The sequence below is a fragment of the Monodelphis domestica genome, chromosome 7, assembly GCF_027887165.1.
Source record: "Monodelphis domestica isolate mMonDom1 chromosome 7, mMonDom1.pri, whole genome shotgun sequence".
Taxonomy (NCBI): domain Eukaryota; kingdom Metazoa; phylum Chordata; class Mammalia; order Didelphimorphia; family Didelphidae; genus Monodelphis; species Monodelphis domestica.
Window position 1 is genome coordinate 273,769,716 of NC_077233.1, and position 16,860 is coordinate 273,786,575.

At 39.7% G+C, this 16,860-nt stretch overlaps 1 protein-coding gene and 1 long non-coding RNA gene across 3 annotated transcripts in view; one reads left to right on the forward strand and one right to left on the reverse strand.

Moving 5' to 3' along the window:
- Window positions 1-16,860, reverse strand: part of AOPEP (aminopeptidase O (putative)) — a 524,226-nt gene that overhangs the window by 6,154 nt on the left and 501,212 nt on the right. Inside the window, exons 15-16 of the mRNA XM_007497916.2 lie at window positions 2,841-2,927; window positions 542-686 (exon numbers count right to left, since the gene is read on the reverse strand). Of these exons, the coding sequence (XP_007497978.1) occupies window positions 546-686; window positions 2,841-2,927 (228 nt within the window). The 3' untranslated portion in view covers window positions 542-545. The remainder of the gene's footprint in view (window positions 1-541; window positions 687-2,840; window positions 2,928-16,860) is intronic.
- Window positions 686-16,860, forward strand: part of LOC103092322 (uncharacterized) — a 64,498-nt gene continuing 48,323 nt past the window's right edge. For both annotated transcript variants that reach the window (XR_469730.2, XR_008913379.1), the window contains exons 1-2: window positions 686-7,671; window positions 9,678-9,843. This is a non-coding gene — a long non-coding RNA (uncharacterized LOC103092322). The remainder of the gene's footprint in view (window positions 7,672-9,677; window positions 9,844-16,860) is intronic.

The following is a 16,860-nucleotide window of genomic DNA, read 5'->3' on the forward strand; positions in this document are numbered from 1 at the left end:
CCTCTCATTCCAAACCTAATCAGTTCTATGCTGAGCATGCTGGTGCAAAGGTACTCTCTCACAACTTAAAAGGGAAAACATTTTTTCTATAAAAAATCCCAAGATTCCAGGGTGTGAGGAAGTAATGTGCATTTCTGAGAGAGAAAAATCTTAGTTACTTTGTGGTAGGATTTTTTTGCATTTAGATTCTAGTAGTCTCTCTTTAAAATGACCCCTTTATTGCTTTTCTCTGGTTTAGGTCTAAATATAGTTAGACGTAAACTTGCCTGAAGCTTGAAATATAAAAGCATTTCATTGGAAGGCCTGATTCTTGGCTTTACCAAATTACCGAAGGCTCAAAGACATGTTGCTAAAAATTGCTTGAAGATATCCTTTGCTCTCCCCACCTCCTGTCCATTCTACCAATTTCACAAGAAGGCAAAACACAAATGTTAGTGGTTCGGGGGACAGGCCTCACCCACCTCTTGGCTCACTACATACAAGCTGGGTGGCTGTTTTACGTCTGCATCAAACAAAGAGAGGAGGAGGGAAAAAGAATTACCTCTTTAAAATAACATCTCTGCCACCACCTTGGCTGATGCTGTATCCATGTGTTCCTTGGTCATCTCAAAGCACTTGTGAGCAAGCTGTTGTTGCCTGGCATTCTCACTCACCATCAACTCTCCATAAAGATATACACCCATCGCCTACGAAGGAAAACACACAGCACAATAATGTGGACCCGGAGGACATTATGATACATGTACACATGCATATATGGGTGGACAAGAGACAGTGTTTTAGAGGCCCAAGTCCCCTAAATGCAAAAATTGTGCCAGTGCTAAAGATGAAGAACAGGTTCCTCTGTCTGTCTTAGTTTACTATTAGAACCCTGTTTTTAGTGCTTTTCTCCCCCTTCCTTGTCACCGGGTGGGGGGGGGGGAGGATGAAATAATCTAGGGTTTCTTTCAGTCATTGGAATTGGGGATGTAATCAACTGTTGGGTACTTGTTTCTAGAGGGATACTTTTTTTTTTTGGTTAAGAGATAGGACCTTAGAGATGATCAGAGCCTGATTTACTCACCTTACAGATGAGAAAAATGAGCCACAGACAACTGAAGCCACTTGTCCTAAGTCACATAAATGCTAATGAGAATATAACACAGGCTCCTTCTGAACAGAAGATATCCAAGTTCTTGCTTTTATTGACTTGGATGAATGCCTCAGTTGACAGAAACATACATGCACATACCCGTGTGATTTAGGTTTCCTTTTTCGAGAAGACTCTCTGTTGGTCTTAATGACTCATGGTGGAGACCCAAAATTTCAGATACATTTCAGCCAGTTCACACACAAGATATAACATACTAGAGAAATGACAAATTTCCCAACAAACGCACAGTGATGACATCATGTGGCAACCAGGGCCAGGAAGAATAATCAAGATGCAATTAGGAAAGATGCATTTTGATTCCTTACAGCTTGATAGCTTTCCATATAAGTGTCCAAAACAGGGCTGCAAACACTGACTTTTCTGTTTCAACAAACATGCTGAAAACAGTCACATTTGCATTTTTCCCAGACTTTTAAAATAGCCAAGTCAATTATGATCTGGACAAGCTAAGAACCACTTTAATTTCACATGCAATCTTAGTCCAAAGCTCATTTATGCCACAGATTGTACTCTGCTGGAGCAAATTAAAAAGATCTAAAAGATAGTAGGATAAAAACTGTAGTTATAGTTTCCAAAAATTCTTTTCCTAAAAAAGGAAGCTTAAAACTGTTCATCTTATTTGGAAAAAAAATATTATTCTAAATATTGAATAGTTAAACTGAAATTTTTTTAGTATAGAGCTTAAGGAAAGAGCTGCTTTTGAATTTTATTCTCCTTGTTTTCCTACTGTACTCCCAACCATCTCTTTCTTACTCCAGTGGGGCACATGTGACATTTCATAATGGCTAGAAGTTGTATGTACTCTTTGTGGGAATAATTGGCCTTTGTTTATTGCTTGTCCCCAAACACTAGGAACGCTATCAAAAGTCTTCTGTTTTATTCTTCACTTTTAAAATGGCTACATTCTGTCTAAGTCCTTAATGCTTGCCATCTCATTCAAAAGCCACATTCCAAGAGAGCCCTGATGCACATAGAGAAGCAAAGTTTACATCGCTGAAAACAACCATGTTGATTGTAGCAAAACCAGAAGCGCTCAACTGTTAGGACCAGACTGGATGGTCGGCAGAGAAACCACTTCAAAAGGCTTTTACCATAAAAGTCCTAGCAAGGAAGGGAGCGAGTGGTGGTCACGAGCCGTTTGAAACCCAGAAAGGGATAGGAGTGTGTTTATGGGAAGATGAGAGAGCTGCAACCTTTGGAAGACGAGGGACACATGCCCGTGTGCAAGTACATTCCCAGCCCCACGCGTGTATTTTCTGAGGTTCCTGGAGAAGGACAACAGACCGAATGGTAAAAGGTTGTTCTGTAGACAGGAAGGCATGATAACCACAAGGCATCTATCCTGGTGTCGTGTGTCTGAAGGCCATTAAATAACATTGTTACGTATAATAGTATTAACATCCCAGGCAGCACTCACTTCAAATCTTCTTAAAAGTAGATTGAACTGACTGAGATTTGCTTATTAGCAATAATGAAGGGCAGAGAGGAAAACCTTCAATGACCATCATATGGTCACACATCTTAATAAGCACAGTGGACAAAGAGACAGATAAAAATCTGTCCCCCAATCCAACAGCCATATAAAAGACTGTAAGCCGCGTGCTTCGTCGTGGGGAGCTTCTAGATACGAAAGGAGACCCCGCAAGCCTAAAATAGCAGTTCTTCATCCCTGTCAAATGTCACTTGCCTGATCCTCCTGAAGAAATCTCTCAACATCTTCATATGCTTTAGTGTATTTGTGTTTGATGACAAGTTCACACCAACGATGTCGAACCTAAACAGGACAAAATGGAGAAACTCTTAGGAAGCAATGCACTTTTTGGCCAAGCAAGATAAGTGTTTTTAGTATTCATGTTTTTCAAAAGGACTAGAATGAGATTCGTCACCCAATGAGAAATGAATCACATTTCTATTTTACAAAAAAAATATGGAAAGAAGAAAAGTAAGTTAGTAATACTTTCAGTCTGCTGTTTATTACTTTAAAATATTACTGCAAAACAAAGTCAGAGCAAAGTGATAATTCCTCAACTGAACTGACTACCTTCTTTAAACACTGAGGACACTGATGCAAATTTGTTTTTCTTCAAACCTGAAACTGATTTGTTATTATTCTGTATCACAATTTAATCTGGTTCCACGTTACTGACTTTAAGAACAAACAATGTCACAAAGAGGAAGTTATACCATACATATTCCCAAGCAAAGGCACATTACAATACTATAATTTCCCATTGTTTTGTTTCTAAGGAGAAAGCAAATAAAAGCAGAAATATTTAAGTAAAACAGCTCTCTTTAAAAAAGAATACAGTTGTAATGTACCAAAAGGAGCTAAAACTTACATTTTAAAACTTTTTTCCCTCCCCAAAAGACATTCTTCAGTTTTGCAAGGTTAGGTTTGCAAAAAGAAAAATCTAAAATCTAACTGACAATACAGAAAAGCTTATTTGCTGCGGAGCCGACTTCCTAAGGATAAAATGGGAAAGTAGTTTTGAGCAGTCAAATATAAAACAAAAGTTTATTCCTTATCATCTGATAGTATTGCTGGTTAAACAGCTAATCTGAACTGTGCAGGACCTAACTAGTGATTCTATTTACATGTTTTGAGCTACTAGAATTTAAAAAGAAAAAAAAAATCTAGTGCTGTTGCTTTAAGTGTCATTTCCCAGTGCATCAAAGCTTCCTCAATTATAGTCAATGAGCAGTCTAACGTTTTATATTCCATTATTGGTTCAACATCAGTCCTAAAGGGAAGTAGTTAAGTGCATTAAAAAACCTACTTACATTACAGCCTGCTTTTACAGCCTTTGAGAGTGGGAGGCACTTTATAATAATCAGCTTTTTGTGGTAACAGTGAAATGTAAGCGGTTTCAATATTTTCTGGCAGTGCAACTCCAAATTGTATTATTATCCACTACCTTAGCAAGATCTCTTCTTAAAGACAAATGTATGCACAAACAATTAAAAAGGAAGGCAAGACGATTTTTCAGAGTCTTCATTTTCCTCTGGATGTCCCAGCACAGTCCATTTCTTAAACAAGGATGCTATAACATGGGAATTCTGTTGTTCTGCACACCAATAAAGGAGGCAAATACTTTGAATTTTAAGGAAAGGGATACTATCCTCAGGATCTACATTGATGGAGAAATTTCAGAAGGTCATGTGAATAAACAGAGTCTCATTATAATCACTTAACAAGGGAAGAATGGTTTGGGGAAGCAAGGAATGTGAGTGAGATCTTTATGTCTTTAACAAATGGTCCCCTTCAATAGAACTAATGGAAAACAGCTCTGGCATACAAAGAGAACAAAGATCCAACTCCGAAAATAGTTTGAATACAACTTCCCAATGAGCAGCCTGGACAAAAAGGTACAGCAGTAGGTCTAATTCAAGGGTAGTGTGAACGTCCACCTACTCTACTCACCTCCTATTCAAAAATCAAGTACTATCAGTGGGAAAAAAACCCCAAAACACCTCTTCCCACTGATTGTCTACATAACTACATAGAGATATGTAGCAGACACAGATCAACTAAATAGAAAAAGCTTAATGTCTATTGATGGACTGACTTGTTATTTTGGCCTACAGCTATTTGAAAAAGAGAAGAAAAGGATCTACGTCTCTACTTGGCTTGAACACGAAAGGAATGAAGGCTTTTTATTCGCTCTCATTGTCATTAAGATCTTGAGCCTCTTCCTCTGGAGTGGCAAGATTCTAAGGTGCCAACCTTGGTGGTACAAATGTGGCATGTATCTATCCCACTGTTAAGATCTTGTTCAATGCCATCTCACTTAGAGAAAGCTCTAGAAGCTCATCTAGAAGGATACAGAGAAGCTTTCTGTAGCAAATTTGGAATCATTTCCTCTTCTCAGACTACAAAAATGATTTTGATTGTGCTTAATAAGAAGCTGAATTTATTTTTAGGAATTCTGTGTAGCATCTGGAAAAAATATACCCTCCTCCCTCTTAGATCAGAACTAAGGAACAGGAAAGCTAAAAGGAACAACAGAAAAATTAAAAACAAGATCCCTTCACAGGGCTAGTAGTGTTAACTCTGGACAGGATGTTTAAAAATAAGTCACAAGGATGAGATATGAACAGCCAAGTGCCTACTAGATGTTTCCTGTTTAGATACTTGGTATTTTACTTTCACAAATATCTGAGGTGAAACCTTGGGGAAAATCCAGCAAAAATCTGGATGGGTCATTGTCCACCCACCTGAAATTTGCATTATAAATCAGATGATGATATACAAAATGATCAAGAATGAAATACTTGGCAAACCACAGCTGTCTCCCCCAGTTTCATTGATAAAATTAGAGATGTTTTCATCTCAAAAAACAAACAAAACAACAACTTTAGTGAAGATTAGTGTATGTGGAAAAGGGAACAAACATTTATTAAGTGCCTGCTATGTGTCAAACATTTTGTAAATATTACCTCATTTGAGGTAATGTTTGACCTAGCAGAGAGGAAAAAAACAAAACCTGAACAACAATGTGGTGGTAGTAGCAGGAGCAGCAACAATCAACTAAACAATAGAGTAAGATACAGACCCACAGTGTCTGTTCTTGAATTCCTCCTCCATCTACTTGCATTTTTTCATCTCTGTATTTCCCTGGTAACTAATTCAAAACACAAAATCCCTTTTAGAGCAAAGTTAACATAACTCACTCCTTTTCTCAAGTTACAAAGTCAATAAAAAGTTAAATATTGGGCTGTCACATAAGGGAGGGCACCTATTTATTAATCTACCCCAAATGTATCCTTTTTCTGTGCTTGTTCTTATTTTCCAGGATGAGAATAGGCTCTCCTTTAGGATAAGGAGTCTATCTTCTCTTCCTTTAACGTTTCATAACACATAAGAGAGTGCTTTTCACAGAGTGGTTATTAAAGTAAATGATCCCCCCTGTTCCTCTTATGGATTTTTCAATTCTAAAGAGCTGGTGACCCACAAAAGCAGGTAAAGTACACATGAAGATGGCACTGCTCCCCTCCCCCAAATGGTCTTCAGTAATGTTGCTTTACCCCTCTCATCTGTGATGAGGGAAGTACCATAAAAGCCAAACCTAAACACAGAGTAATTAATGGGACAGCTTCACTCTGTGCTGCTGGAAAAGTAACTTACTGCATCAGAGCCTTCAGTTCCACCCATAATATTCAGTGACTCCCCTAAGAGAGGCACAGGCACATAGGATGTGCCGCCTCCCCACCCCCGGGTATTTATATGCCCTGCCTGTGACAGAAAAGTACATGACAAGGAGGGGAAGTGAGAATGCAAGTTTTTATTTGTCCTTTGAATTATACCACCATCAACTTAGATGTCTACAATAAATGCTGCCCAGCTGGAGGGGAAAAGCCATCATCCTCACCCCCTTCCCAATACAGTTTTCCCTTTCAAACACAACTACATTAGAAATTTGTTGATTACGAAATCTGGTAAACATGTTATGAATTAAGAGGCATTCTTAAAAAAAGAACCTACCAACAGAATTTTTGAAGTTATCCACTAAATTTATACTTGAACGTTTAATGAGAAAATAGGCACAAGAATAATAGGAAAGAAAGGGAGATTTTAGGAGAAGAGAACAAAGTAGAACAATGGAAGAAGAATGAGAGAAATGAGAAAAAATAATAGTGTTAGAGAAAAGGAGGCCAAGCATCTGAGAGGTTTAGTTGACTTACTAACTTTCCTGCAGCTAATTTGTGGGAGAAAAGAGAAAGCTACTACAGCCTCTCTTGATGCTCAGCATAGTATGTTTTCTTCTATCATACAGTAATTATCTTATATTTAGGATAATACTGCCCAAGATTAAGATACTATTTGAAATCAGTCTACTTCTGGCAATACTCAAAATACACTTTATTCTTTAGGAATATTATGGGGGAACTTAAGGGAGGTGGCCAATATGGAAAACATTCTGTAGAAAAGATTTCAACACTTTTTAAGTGATCACTGAAGTTACCAAGTCATTTCTGATCCTATATATGTTGTAGAAATACAACATTTTGGACTTATTACTTAAATTAAAAAAAATCATGGCCTCTAATTTTCTTATGCAGTTATTATGACTGTTAGTAGCACTAGTTTGTTTCTAAGTCAAATCTTGGCATAAAACACTTAAGTTCAGTCTTGAATGATGGGGTGGGATTGAACCTCTGTGTACTTATTGTTCAGTCCAAGAAAAATAAATTTGCTTTTCAAAGCTTTCTATTCATAAATTATGGGAATCTGTAAAGTGGAGTCATTAGTACACAGGTGGTATTTTTAATATATAAATTCTATTTCCATGGATGGAAATTTATTTGAATAAGATTTTCCAGGTTGCTGAATCATTTAAGAACAAAGCATTGGTGATAATGAGGGCACAAATGCTCTGATGGAATATTGGCTCAGCATTGTGACCTATTCTTACTGTTCCAAATCCCATTAAAAGTAAATGGAAAAACAAACAAGACACAATGGGGAACAGAATCACTATTCAACAAAAACTGGGAAAACGAGATGGCTCTTTTTTAAAGTAAGTTTTACTCTATACTTCATACATGCAACACAGTTAACTAAATGGATTAGCAATTAACATTTTTAATTATTAAGAAAGTGTAAGAAAAGGAAAATTTTTTCAACTATGGAAAGAACTAAAAAAAAAATAGAACAAATGAACCAAAAACAACAAATCTGGAAACAATAAGAGTGATAACTGGAACCAGGAAGAATTAGTCCAAATCCTATCTCCAGATTCACTTACTAAATGTATGATTATGAAAAAGGTATTTAACTTCTTTCAGCGTCAGTGTCCTCATATGTAAAAAGAAGATAACAGCATATATCAGTTGTTCTGAAAATCAAATAAGGGAAACATATGTATAATACTTTACAAACCTTCAAGTGCTATATTAACAGTAGTCGTAGCAGCATATAAAGATAAAATGATTCTGTACAACAAAAAAGTCTATAAAATTAAACAGGTTGAGGAAAATTATTTGAAGGATTAGATAACCTCTGTATGTGAGACTAAGGTCAAAGGGCATGAATGAAATTTATAAAGATGGAACTATGGAATGCTAATGACCACTTGAAAAGAGTAATTTAGTTCAAATGTAATTGTTAAATATATCACCGTGTTAATGTATTATATTTAAAACACTGATATATGCTGGGGACACCAAGACAAAAACCAGAACCCTTCCTGTTCTTCAGAGGTGACACCATCTATACCAGTAAGTCAATACAAAGTAAGTTAAGAGAGATCCGATTCTGAAAGTGGCAGTGGTGGGAGTGGGGGGTTGAGAACTGGGAAAAACCTCATCTGAGAGATGGCAAGTGAGCTGAGCCTTGTTGGAAGATTGTGAGGCTGGAGGTGAACAGAGAACGTATATTCCACATGTGGATGCAAAGAAACAGTGGGAGAAAGAATGTCACGTATATAGACAACAGCTAACAGGACGGTTGGACAGAGCATAAAGAAGTGTGTGAAGGGGAGGATACATCAAATAAGATTTTAATAATATACGAGATATTGTAGATAGCTTTAAAAAGCCAGACTGAGATTTGAATTTTATTCCGGAGGTGAAGGAAGCCAGTGAATATTGGGGGTGGGGGTGGGGAGAGGGACAGGGAGAGAGGAGAGGAGCGAGGCAGAGACAGACAGACAGAGACAGACAAGAGCTGTTTTAGGATTGAAAAACAGTCCAGCAGGAGAATGACCATTTAGCTACTACTGTGGGCTAAGCGGTAGGTGATGGGGCTGAATAAATAAATGATTGATTCTATGTAGCGTAGGGGTAAATAAGATTTGGAAATTACCTCGATAGACAAGAAGAGACCCGGTTATCAAGTAAGGGCCAGTTCTTGAGCTTGGAGAGTATAGAGGGGCTGATTTCTGTCTTTTTGCTTGGCAGATGGTAGACCTCAAAGCTGAGACTTCTGCTAGTCCTAAAGTGCAGGCTCTGGGGTCTTTCCAAAAGCATTTAGTTGTGCCCTGGGCCAGGATGACAGCTGAGCCCACGGCTAGAGGCTGTAGTGGCTACAGTCAGGAAATGAGGCAGCGTCCAACAGAACAACACAGAGCAATGACCAGTTGAGTCTAGTGGAAATTGCAAGGCCAAGATCAATGGAGCAGTTAAGAGGGCATCGGGGACCTGGTAGCCTTGCACGGTCAAAAGCATGAGCTGCCCTGGGCCCCGAAGCATCTAGCAGGGCCCAGTGAAGCAGCATCTGGCAAAGATTATGAGAAAAAGGTCAGTGGGAGTAGCACAGGGGGTCCCTCATGTCTCCGTGTCTTCTTGCTGCTTCTGGTAACCTTGCTCTACTCCCGGGCTCTTGCCTGGCTCAGCTTGCCCAGAAGTGCTACCATCTCTCCAGCTCTGGCTTACTGACATCCTGGCCTAGGGGGCTGCTAGGCCCAAGTGGAAAGAGCAGGAGTCCCACTCCCTGTGACCAGCAGGCGTCTTGGCTCCAGAGCCTCCCATTCCCTGGCCTAGATCTTAGCTATAAGCCCTGAATACTAATTTCTTGACTTTGCAGCTATAGTCTTCTCCCCCTTGATGTTGCTACGCACTTGGTGACAAGGCACTCCTGCCTGTCGAGAAGGGAGTTGAAAGGAAAATTCCTCCTGCACCCCACTGCTGTTTCAATGAAGGACCAAGGAAAAAATGGAGAGCAGGCTCTTGAGAGCTACTTCAAGTGTCAGGTATGTCTTCGATGAATGGCTCTCTTCTTGCCTATGGCAGAATTTAACCAGCTATTTTTAAAAATCTAAGCTAATCTCAGCCAATTATTAGTTGCCTTTATCCACTGGTCAATGCTTACTTAATACTAGCTAACATTGATTAAATACCTACTATGTGCCAGGCACCGTGTCAACCACTTTACAAATATTACCTCATCTGATCTTACAATGAACCTCGATAGCAGTTGTTATCCCCATTTTACAGTAGAGGAAAATGAGGCAGGCAGAGGTTAAGTGACTTGATCAGGATTGAACCACGACTAAGTGTCCAAGGTTGGATTTGAATTCAGATCTTCCTGAAATCCAGGCCACCAGCTGTTCCTAGTACAGGGTATAAAGGGTCTGCTCGGAGTCTGAAAGTAGCACAGCCTTACATCTCATTATCTCTGTAACCTGTTCCTTCCTTCCTCTGTAATTCTGCCAAGTGAATGGGGAGAAGGGGTTAATTTTTTTCTTTCAGGTATCATATTGGCTACAATTGTCCTGTCTTAAAGCCTAGGAGTTTGGTTAATGATTTGTACTTCTGTTTATTTGAATTACTTTTTGTTGATAGTCATTAGGTTTACAATATATTTAAAGCGAAAAAAGCAAATTAACATGGTTCTCATTTCTTTAATGGAATGTTTCATATACAAAGACAACAGGTATGAAGAAGTTAAAAAAATCATTCCAAAGTGCACCCTCCCTTTCCCCAATTAAGAATCAAATGCTATAAACACGATCGGATTACCTCTGTACAGTCAATGCCTGGTGATCCATGCAAATGGAAGGGAATGGAAAACCTCGAATAATCCAGGCAGCTGCTTTAGGACTGCGGTTTCATTTCCCACAGCCACAATGACCTTCTGAGCCAGCCAGGATGAGTAGCAAAAAATTCAGCCCAGAGGACGCCCCCCACCCCCCGGAAGCAGCACGCCGGCACAGGGACTCACTAGACTGGCTGTAACAGCACACCCCAGTTACCGACCCCGAGACCCCAACGCTCAAGGCAGACTGGCTCCGCGTCATGGATGCTCAGCCATCACACGGCGGGGAGCCGCCAGCACTTAGGCCAGGCTGTCCTATCCTGAGCTAGACGTCCTCTGAAAGTCAACTTGCTTGGTCTGGTTGGGTTCCCCTCTACGCCCTGTGCATTTAACAAGGATGCTACAAAGTGTCCAATGGGCTGCATTTAACAAGGATGCTACAAAGTGTCCAAAGGGCTGCATTTAACAAGGATGCTACAAAGTGTCCAATTGGCTGCATTTAACAAGGATGCTACAAAGTGTCCAAAGGGCTGCATTTAACAAGGATGCTACAAAGTGTCCAAAGGGCTGCATTTAACAAGGATGCTACAAAGTGTCCAAAGGGCTGCATTTAACAAGGATGCTACAAAGTGTCCAAAGGGCTGCAATGCTACAAAGCGTCCAAAGGGGTGCTCTGTGCCACAAGATATAGACGAAATCTCTAAGGCATGGACGGTCACTATAGCAGCACTGCCAGTGCGCCGCGCTGAGCTCCAGGCCGCACAGGGCACGTTAAAGCTCACAGCTCAAGGATGGCACACGCCTGAGGCGATTATCCAAAGGTGTATCTTTAGGCCAATGGGGACAAGCTTTAAGATGGCACCAGAAATAAGCGGATGATTTGCCTTTCCAAGCCTATACACAAGTGTTCACAGATTGGGCACGCGAAGAATGCACGAGTGAGTTCATGGAGATGGCACGGCGGTAAGCAGAAGCCACACTGGAGGGTGAGGCTGGAAAGGAGCTGAAGAGAGGCCCTGATCAGCCTGACATCACCAGAGTGAGCAGGAGGCACATGTGCCATGTGACGTGGAGTCACCAACCTCAGGCTCACAAACCCGACACCGATCTGGAGTAAGGAGGGGCGCGGCCTACTTGGTTGTTGTTCAGTCAAGCCTCACTCTCCACCTGAGGTTTTCTTGGCAAAGTCACTAGACTGCGTTGCCATTTCCATTTTACAGATGAGGAAATGGAGGCAAATAGGGCAAAGTGCCTTGCCCAAGACCATACAGAAAATGTGCGTCTGAGGGCAGATGTGAACTCGAGTATTCCTGACTCTAGGCCTGGAGCCTACTCAGAGTCAGAGACCTGGAAACCTCGAAGATACCTTAATTAGCAGAAACTCTAGTTGAAGTTTTTTATTTTATAGATGACAACGCCGAGGCGCTGAAGACAGCACAATGAGTGTGAGCACAGAGTCCCCTTACCAGGGCGCTCTCTGTTCCCCTTCTGATGGGATTGTTAGCACTCGCCTACCACAATTCCCTGAAGCCGGTATTCCTAGAAGCTGGGGTTCTCTGAGGCAATGGGGTTTCCAGCAGCGCAACAGTTCAGACAGACAGAAGGCAGCACGGTCTCAAGAGGGTGGGTGGTTTCTTGCAATTGTAAATAGCCAGTGATGGCAAAGAAAAAGGACACAGAGTACTTGGGTGCCAGTTAAGGAATTTCATAGAAAAATGGGAGGTTAGGAGAGACTCCTATGGCAAAGAACTGGAGAGAAAAGTTTTTCATTAACATTAGCAAAGACCTGTAATAATGGCTCAACAGGAACCAGCTGTTCCACTGATGGCCCACCATTACGATGAGAAAAGGTGACGATGTTTGATGAAGTAGGGGGTGAACATCGTAGCGTAGAAGAAAAGCAGAAAACAGACAGCGATCAGGCAATATGGAGAAGTCTGATAAAGTCTTGGAATGAAGATTAATCAATTAGACATCTCTGTAGATGGTCAAAGAACCAAGGTGAAGCGAAAAAAATTTAACGATGAACTAATGTATAGCAAATTGATTTCCCCAACAAAACAAGGGGATCAGGGCTGGGCCTCAGGGATGCCAGAGGACGTAAGAATGCTCTCGGAAAAAGCTATGCCAGGATTCATGATCTGGCAGAGGATTACGGAGTGCTTGAAGTGACCCAAAGATTCCAGTGCTAGGGCTATCTCAAGAAAGGAGGGAGGGAGGGAAGGAAGGAGGAGAGATATCACCCCCCCCAAAAGTATATGGTAAACCAACTATATATCAAAAGAATATAGCAGAACTTTTCATAGTATCAAAGAACAAGAAAGAATGTTGATAATCATCAAATGGAGAACCACAAAACAAGCTATACATGAACGTAATTACAAATATTGCCATGCTCTAAGAAACAATATGATAAAGCACAGGAAGCCTTATTTTGACTGGTATAAAAACAAGTAAGCAGAATCAAGAAAAGAGCACAACAATGTAATTGGAAAGCCCAACAACAAAATGAATACAATGAAATTTTTATGATCCAAATTTGAGTCTAAAAACAAAAAGTGAGGAGGCCCCCAATATTTGCACGTCCCCGGACAAGAATGAATCCCTGCCCTTATTCCTATTCATTCTATCCCTTTCCCTAATCCCAGCAATATCCCATTCCAGATCTGCCTATCCATTCCACTGTGCTCTCTGGAATGCCTGCTCCATAATGAATGAACTCCCTTCCATTTTAAGCTCTTTTCTTTCTTACTTCTTCCACCTTTTGGCATTGAGCTCTGCCTCTTTCCTGAGGACGTTGCTTCCTTGGTTAAACCTTCCTGGACTAGCGAAGTCCTCCTGATTTAGTGGTCAGGGTGGAAGAGTGAGAATATTCCTTCCTCTCCACTGCCACTTCCAGCTTTTTCTCTGACCACCATCATTCAGCATCCTCTCTAAGATTCCCTTTATCCAAACTAGTCTCTCCATCCAGACCCTGGTAGCCATTCTCTAACATTTACCCCAAGGACATTCTCCTTCTTCCATAATGAGTTCATTATCTAGTCCTTTCTCTCTTCCCTAACTCTTGCCCTCAGATTAGGGGAGACCAGTCTAGTGACACCAGCCTCCACCTTCCTTGTACAAAACACTCCATCTCCTGACTCTATGGCATGTGGGATACTAGCTGTCCTATAAGCACAGAACGCCTGGCCTGTTGTTGTCTCCACTTCCTAGCTTTCTTTAAGCCTTAGCTAAAATCCCACTTTACGCAAGTTCCTTTCTATGATCATCATCCTTTATTCAGCTGGCAGGTGATGCAGTAGGCCTAAAAGCAAGAAGGCTCATCTAGCAGAGTTCAAATCTGGCCTTAGACATTCACTATCGGAATGACCCGAGGGAAGTCACTTCACCCTGTTTGCCTCAGTTCCTCTTCTGTAAAATGAACTGCAGGAGGAAATGGCCAACCGCTCCAGTATTTCTGCCAAGAAAACTCCAAATGAGGTCATGAAGATGCCTTAAGTATAGAAGATTAGTGGGTCCCTCTGACATTTGAGTTTGATACCACGACTCTAGGCAACTCCCTAAAACTCAGCAACCTGCACTAGTCAAGTCTCTCTAATTCCTATATTAAATTGAACAAAGCAAAAACAAAACTGCCCTGCGTGTCTGTGTCCTTTCCTAACTTTTCTTCACTCCACTCACAAATAAAAGCCTTCGCTTAGAACAAAACAGTAGTAATAGGAATAATAATAGCTAACCGTGTATGAAAAGTGCTTTACAAACATGATCTCATTTTGTCCTCACAACAACACTAGGAAACAGGTATAATTTGTATCCCTGAAAAGTATGGTCAAGTAAAACAAATGCAAACATTGGCTGTCACTGAAGATGTCTGCCCCATTCTACACCTCTGGTCCATCACACCTCATGCGTTAGCATTTTCTGAGAGGCAATGGCCAGTCATGACTTCAGTTGTTTCCTTGTGGCTAGTTTCTCCTACCTTTTCATTTTTACCTTTGTGTGATATAGTTGTTGACGAACATATTGTTTCCCCCAGTCGTGCAAATTGCTTGTGGGCAAAAATTTTATTTTTGTCTTTGTATCCCCACAAAACAGGGCCTTAAAAAATATGTATTATATATTGATTGATTTGAACTATTGGAGGGAGTTCCCTATATTAATTAAAAACTAAATTAAAATTAATTAAAAAATTAAATTAAAAATGCAAAGTTGAATATCTGCAAAAAAGAAGATGTATATTATAAAATCAGCTGCAGAATAGGATGAAATGACCTTTTAAAAAAAGTCTGCTTATTTTGTCAAATATTTCCCAATTATATTTTAAAAATTGAGTTGTTTTTTAAAAAGAACTTTGAGTGCTAAACACTTTCCTTCTCCCCTGTCTCTTTCCTTCCCCCTTCATAAGGCAAGCAATATGGCATGGATTACACATGCAAAGTCATGAAAAGCACAGTTCATCATCATGTATACTGCAAAAGAAAAGAAAAGAAAAAACTCAAGAAAACTAAAGAAAGTTTAAAAAAAGCAGGCTTTTATCTGCACCTAGGGTTCATCATCATCTGCATAATTGTTTGGAATTGTCCATCTTTAGATATATATCACTCAAATACACAGTAAATGTGATAATAAAGATGACTTGCCCTGATTAATGGGTTTTAAACAATCTGGCTAGAATTCTGGAATCATAGTGCTCTCCAGAAAAAGAAATTAACACATTAGTCCAAAGTTCTTCAAATCCATTGTCATCTATTCTGCTAGAGTTCTCTATGAATTTAGAAATGGGATAATAGTCTTCTCAATTTAAAGTGCTTCACACAGCTGCTTAGTTTATCTTCAAAACTCTTCTTTTCCCCAATGTTGAGTCAATCTCTTCTAACTAAAACAGGAAGAATGTCACAGGTACTAAAGTTCTTTAATCCCTAATAGAAGGTCACTCTAATGGCTTTGTATAAAAACTGAGCTGAAATAGGGGGAGACAAAGGAAAAAGAGGGGTAGAAAGGCAGTAGGTATTATCTGAAATCCTGAATCTATGAATCAGGCAGATTTCCATATTTCTATTTTGTAAATGATGAAATTCTCATTTTGCCTGGATCGGCCGCCTCTCTGGTTTGTGAACCATTTCACGATACTTCACTCTGAACTACTTGCATTCTTTCCACAGTTTAGGAAATTATATTGCATAATGAATTGGTAAAGTTTTCTGAAGAAAGTGAGATACCCTATTCTACTTGTTTGCAAGTTTTGTTTTTTTAACTTTTGATTTTTAAATGTAATGAAGAAAAGAAAACTGTAAACCGAGGGAATTGAGTCCCATTTAAAATACATCTCAAGTTGAAAATTAAAGCTTAGGGCTTATGGAAATAAGTAACTCCACCATCACAATGAGCAAACCTACTTTTTAAATGTGTATAACCTGATCAGATTTAATTTTGCTTTAAGGTTAATTTACTGCAGTTCAAAGGGACCTGCATTAAAGCCCTAGGTCATTTGCAAAGTAGGTACAAAGCAAACAGGATTCCCTAGTTAAGTACCTAGGGTTCAGGACTATAATTATGTACAGATTGCTTGTAATAACAAGTCAACAGTGCTCAACAGTGTGGATGCAGTGCTATGATTCCTAATGTACTAAGAATACAAATTTAATAATTTATTTAATTTCATAAGACTGCTCTTTCCTGCCAGATCTCTTCTCAAAAGGCTATATGACATATTAAGAGATTAAAGAGAATTAACATTAATTTTGTTTTGACCACTTCAGGTCAAAAAAGGGACACTTTTAAAGATAAGAGTAAACATCCTGCTTTCTTCTCCAATGTGTTTATCAACTGTAAATTTATCAAGTCATATTACATATTCCCAATTAAGAGTCTGTATTATGAAGGTAAGCATCATGGGCTTTGAATCCAGCAAGCCAAATTCAGATCCTGTAGCAGCTAAACTTTCTTTAAATACGAGAAAATGAATTTACTTAGAATCTTTCAACTCTAATTAAAAGGGCTTTTAGCTGAACAGAAATGGGCAGGGAGAGAGAAAGCTGTCTCTACATATCCACTAAGTTAGATCATCCACAAAGAAGTTACAGGGTAAAGATGGGCACACCCATTAAGCTTCCTAAAGACAATATCCAAGAAAGAAGCTAGCAAATACAATGCATTGCCTCAGCTGCCCATGCACAAATATACAATGTTAAAGCAAGATGAAACTAAAGAACAGATTCCAAGAGGAGGCAGA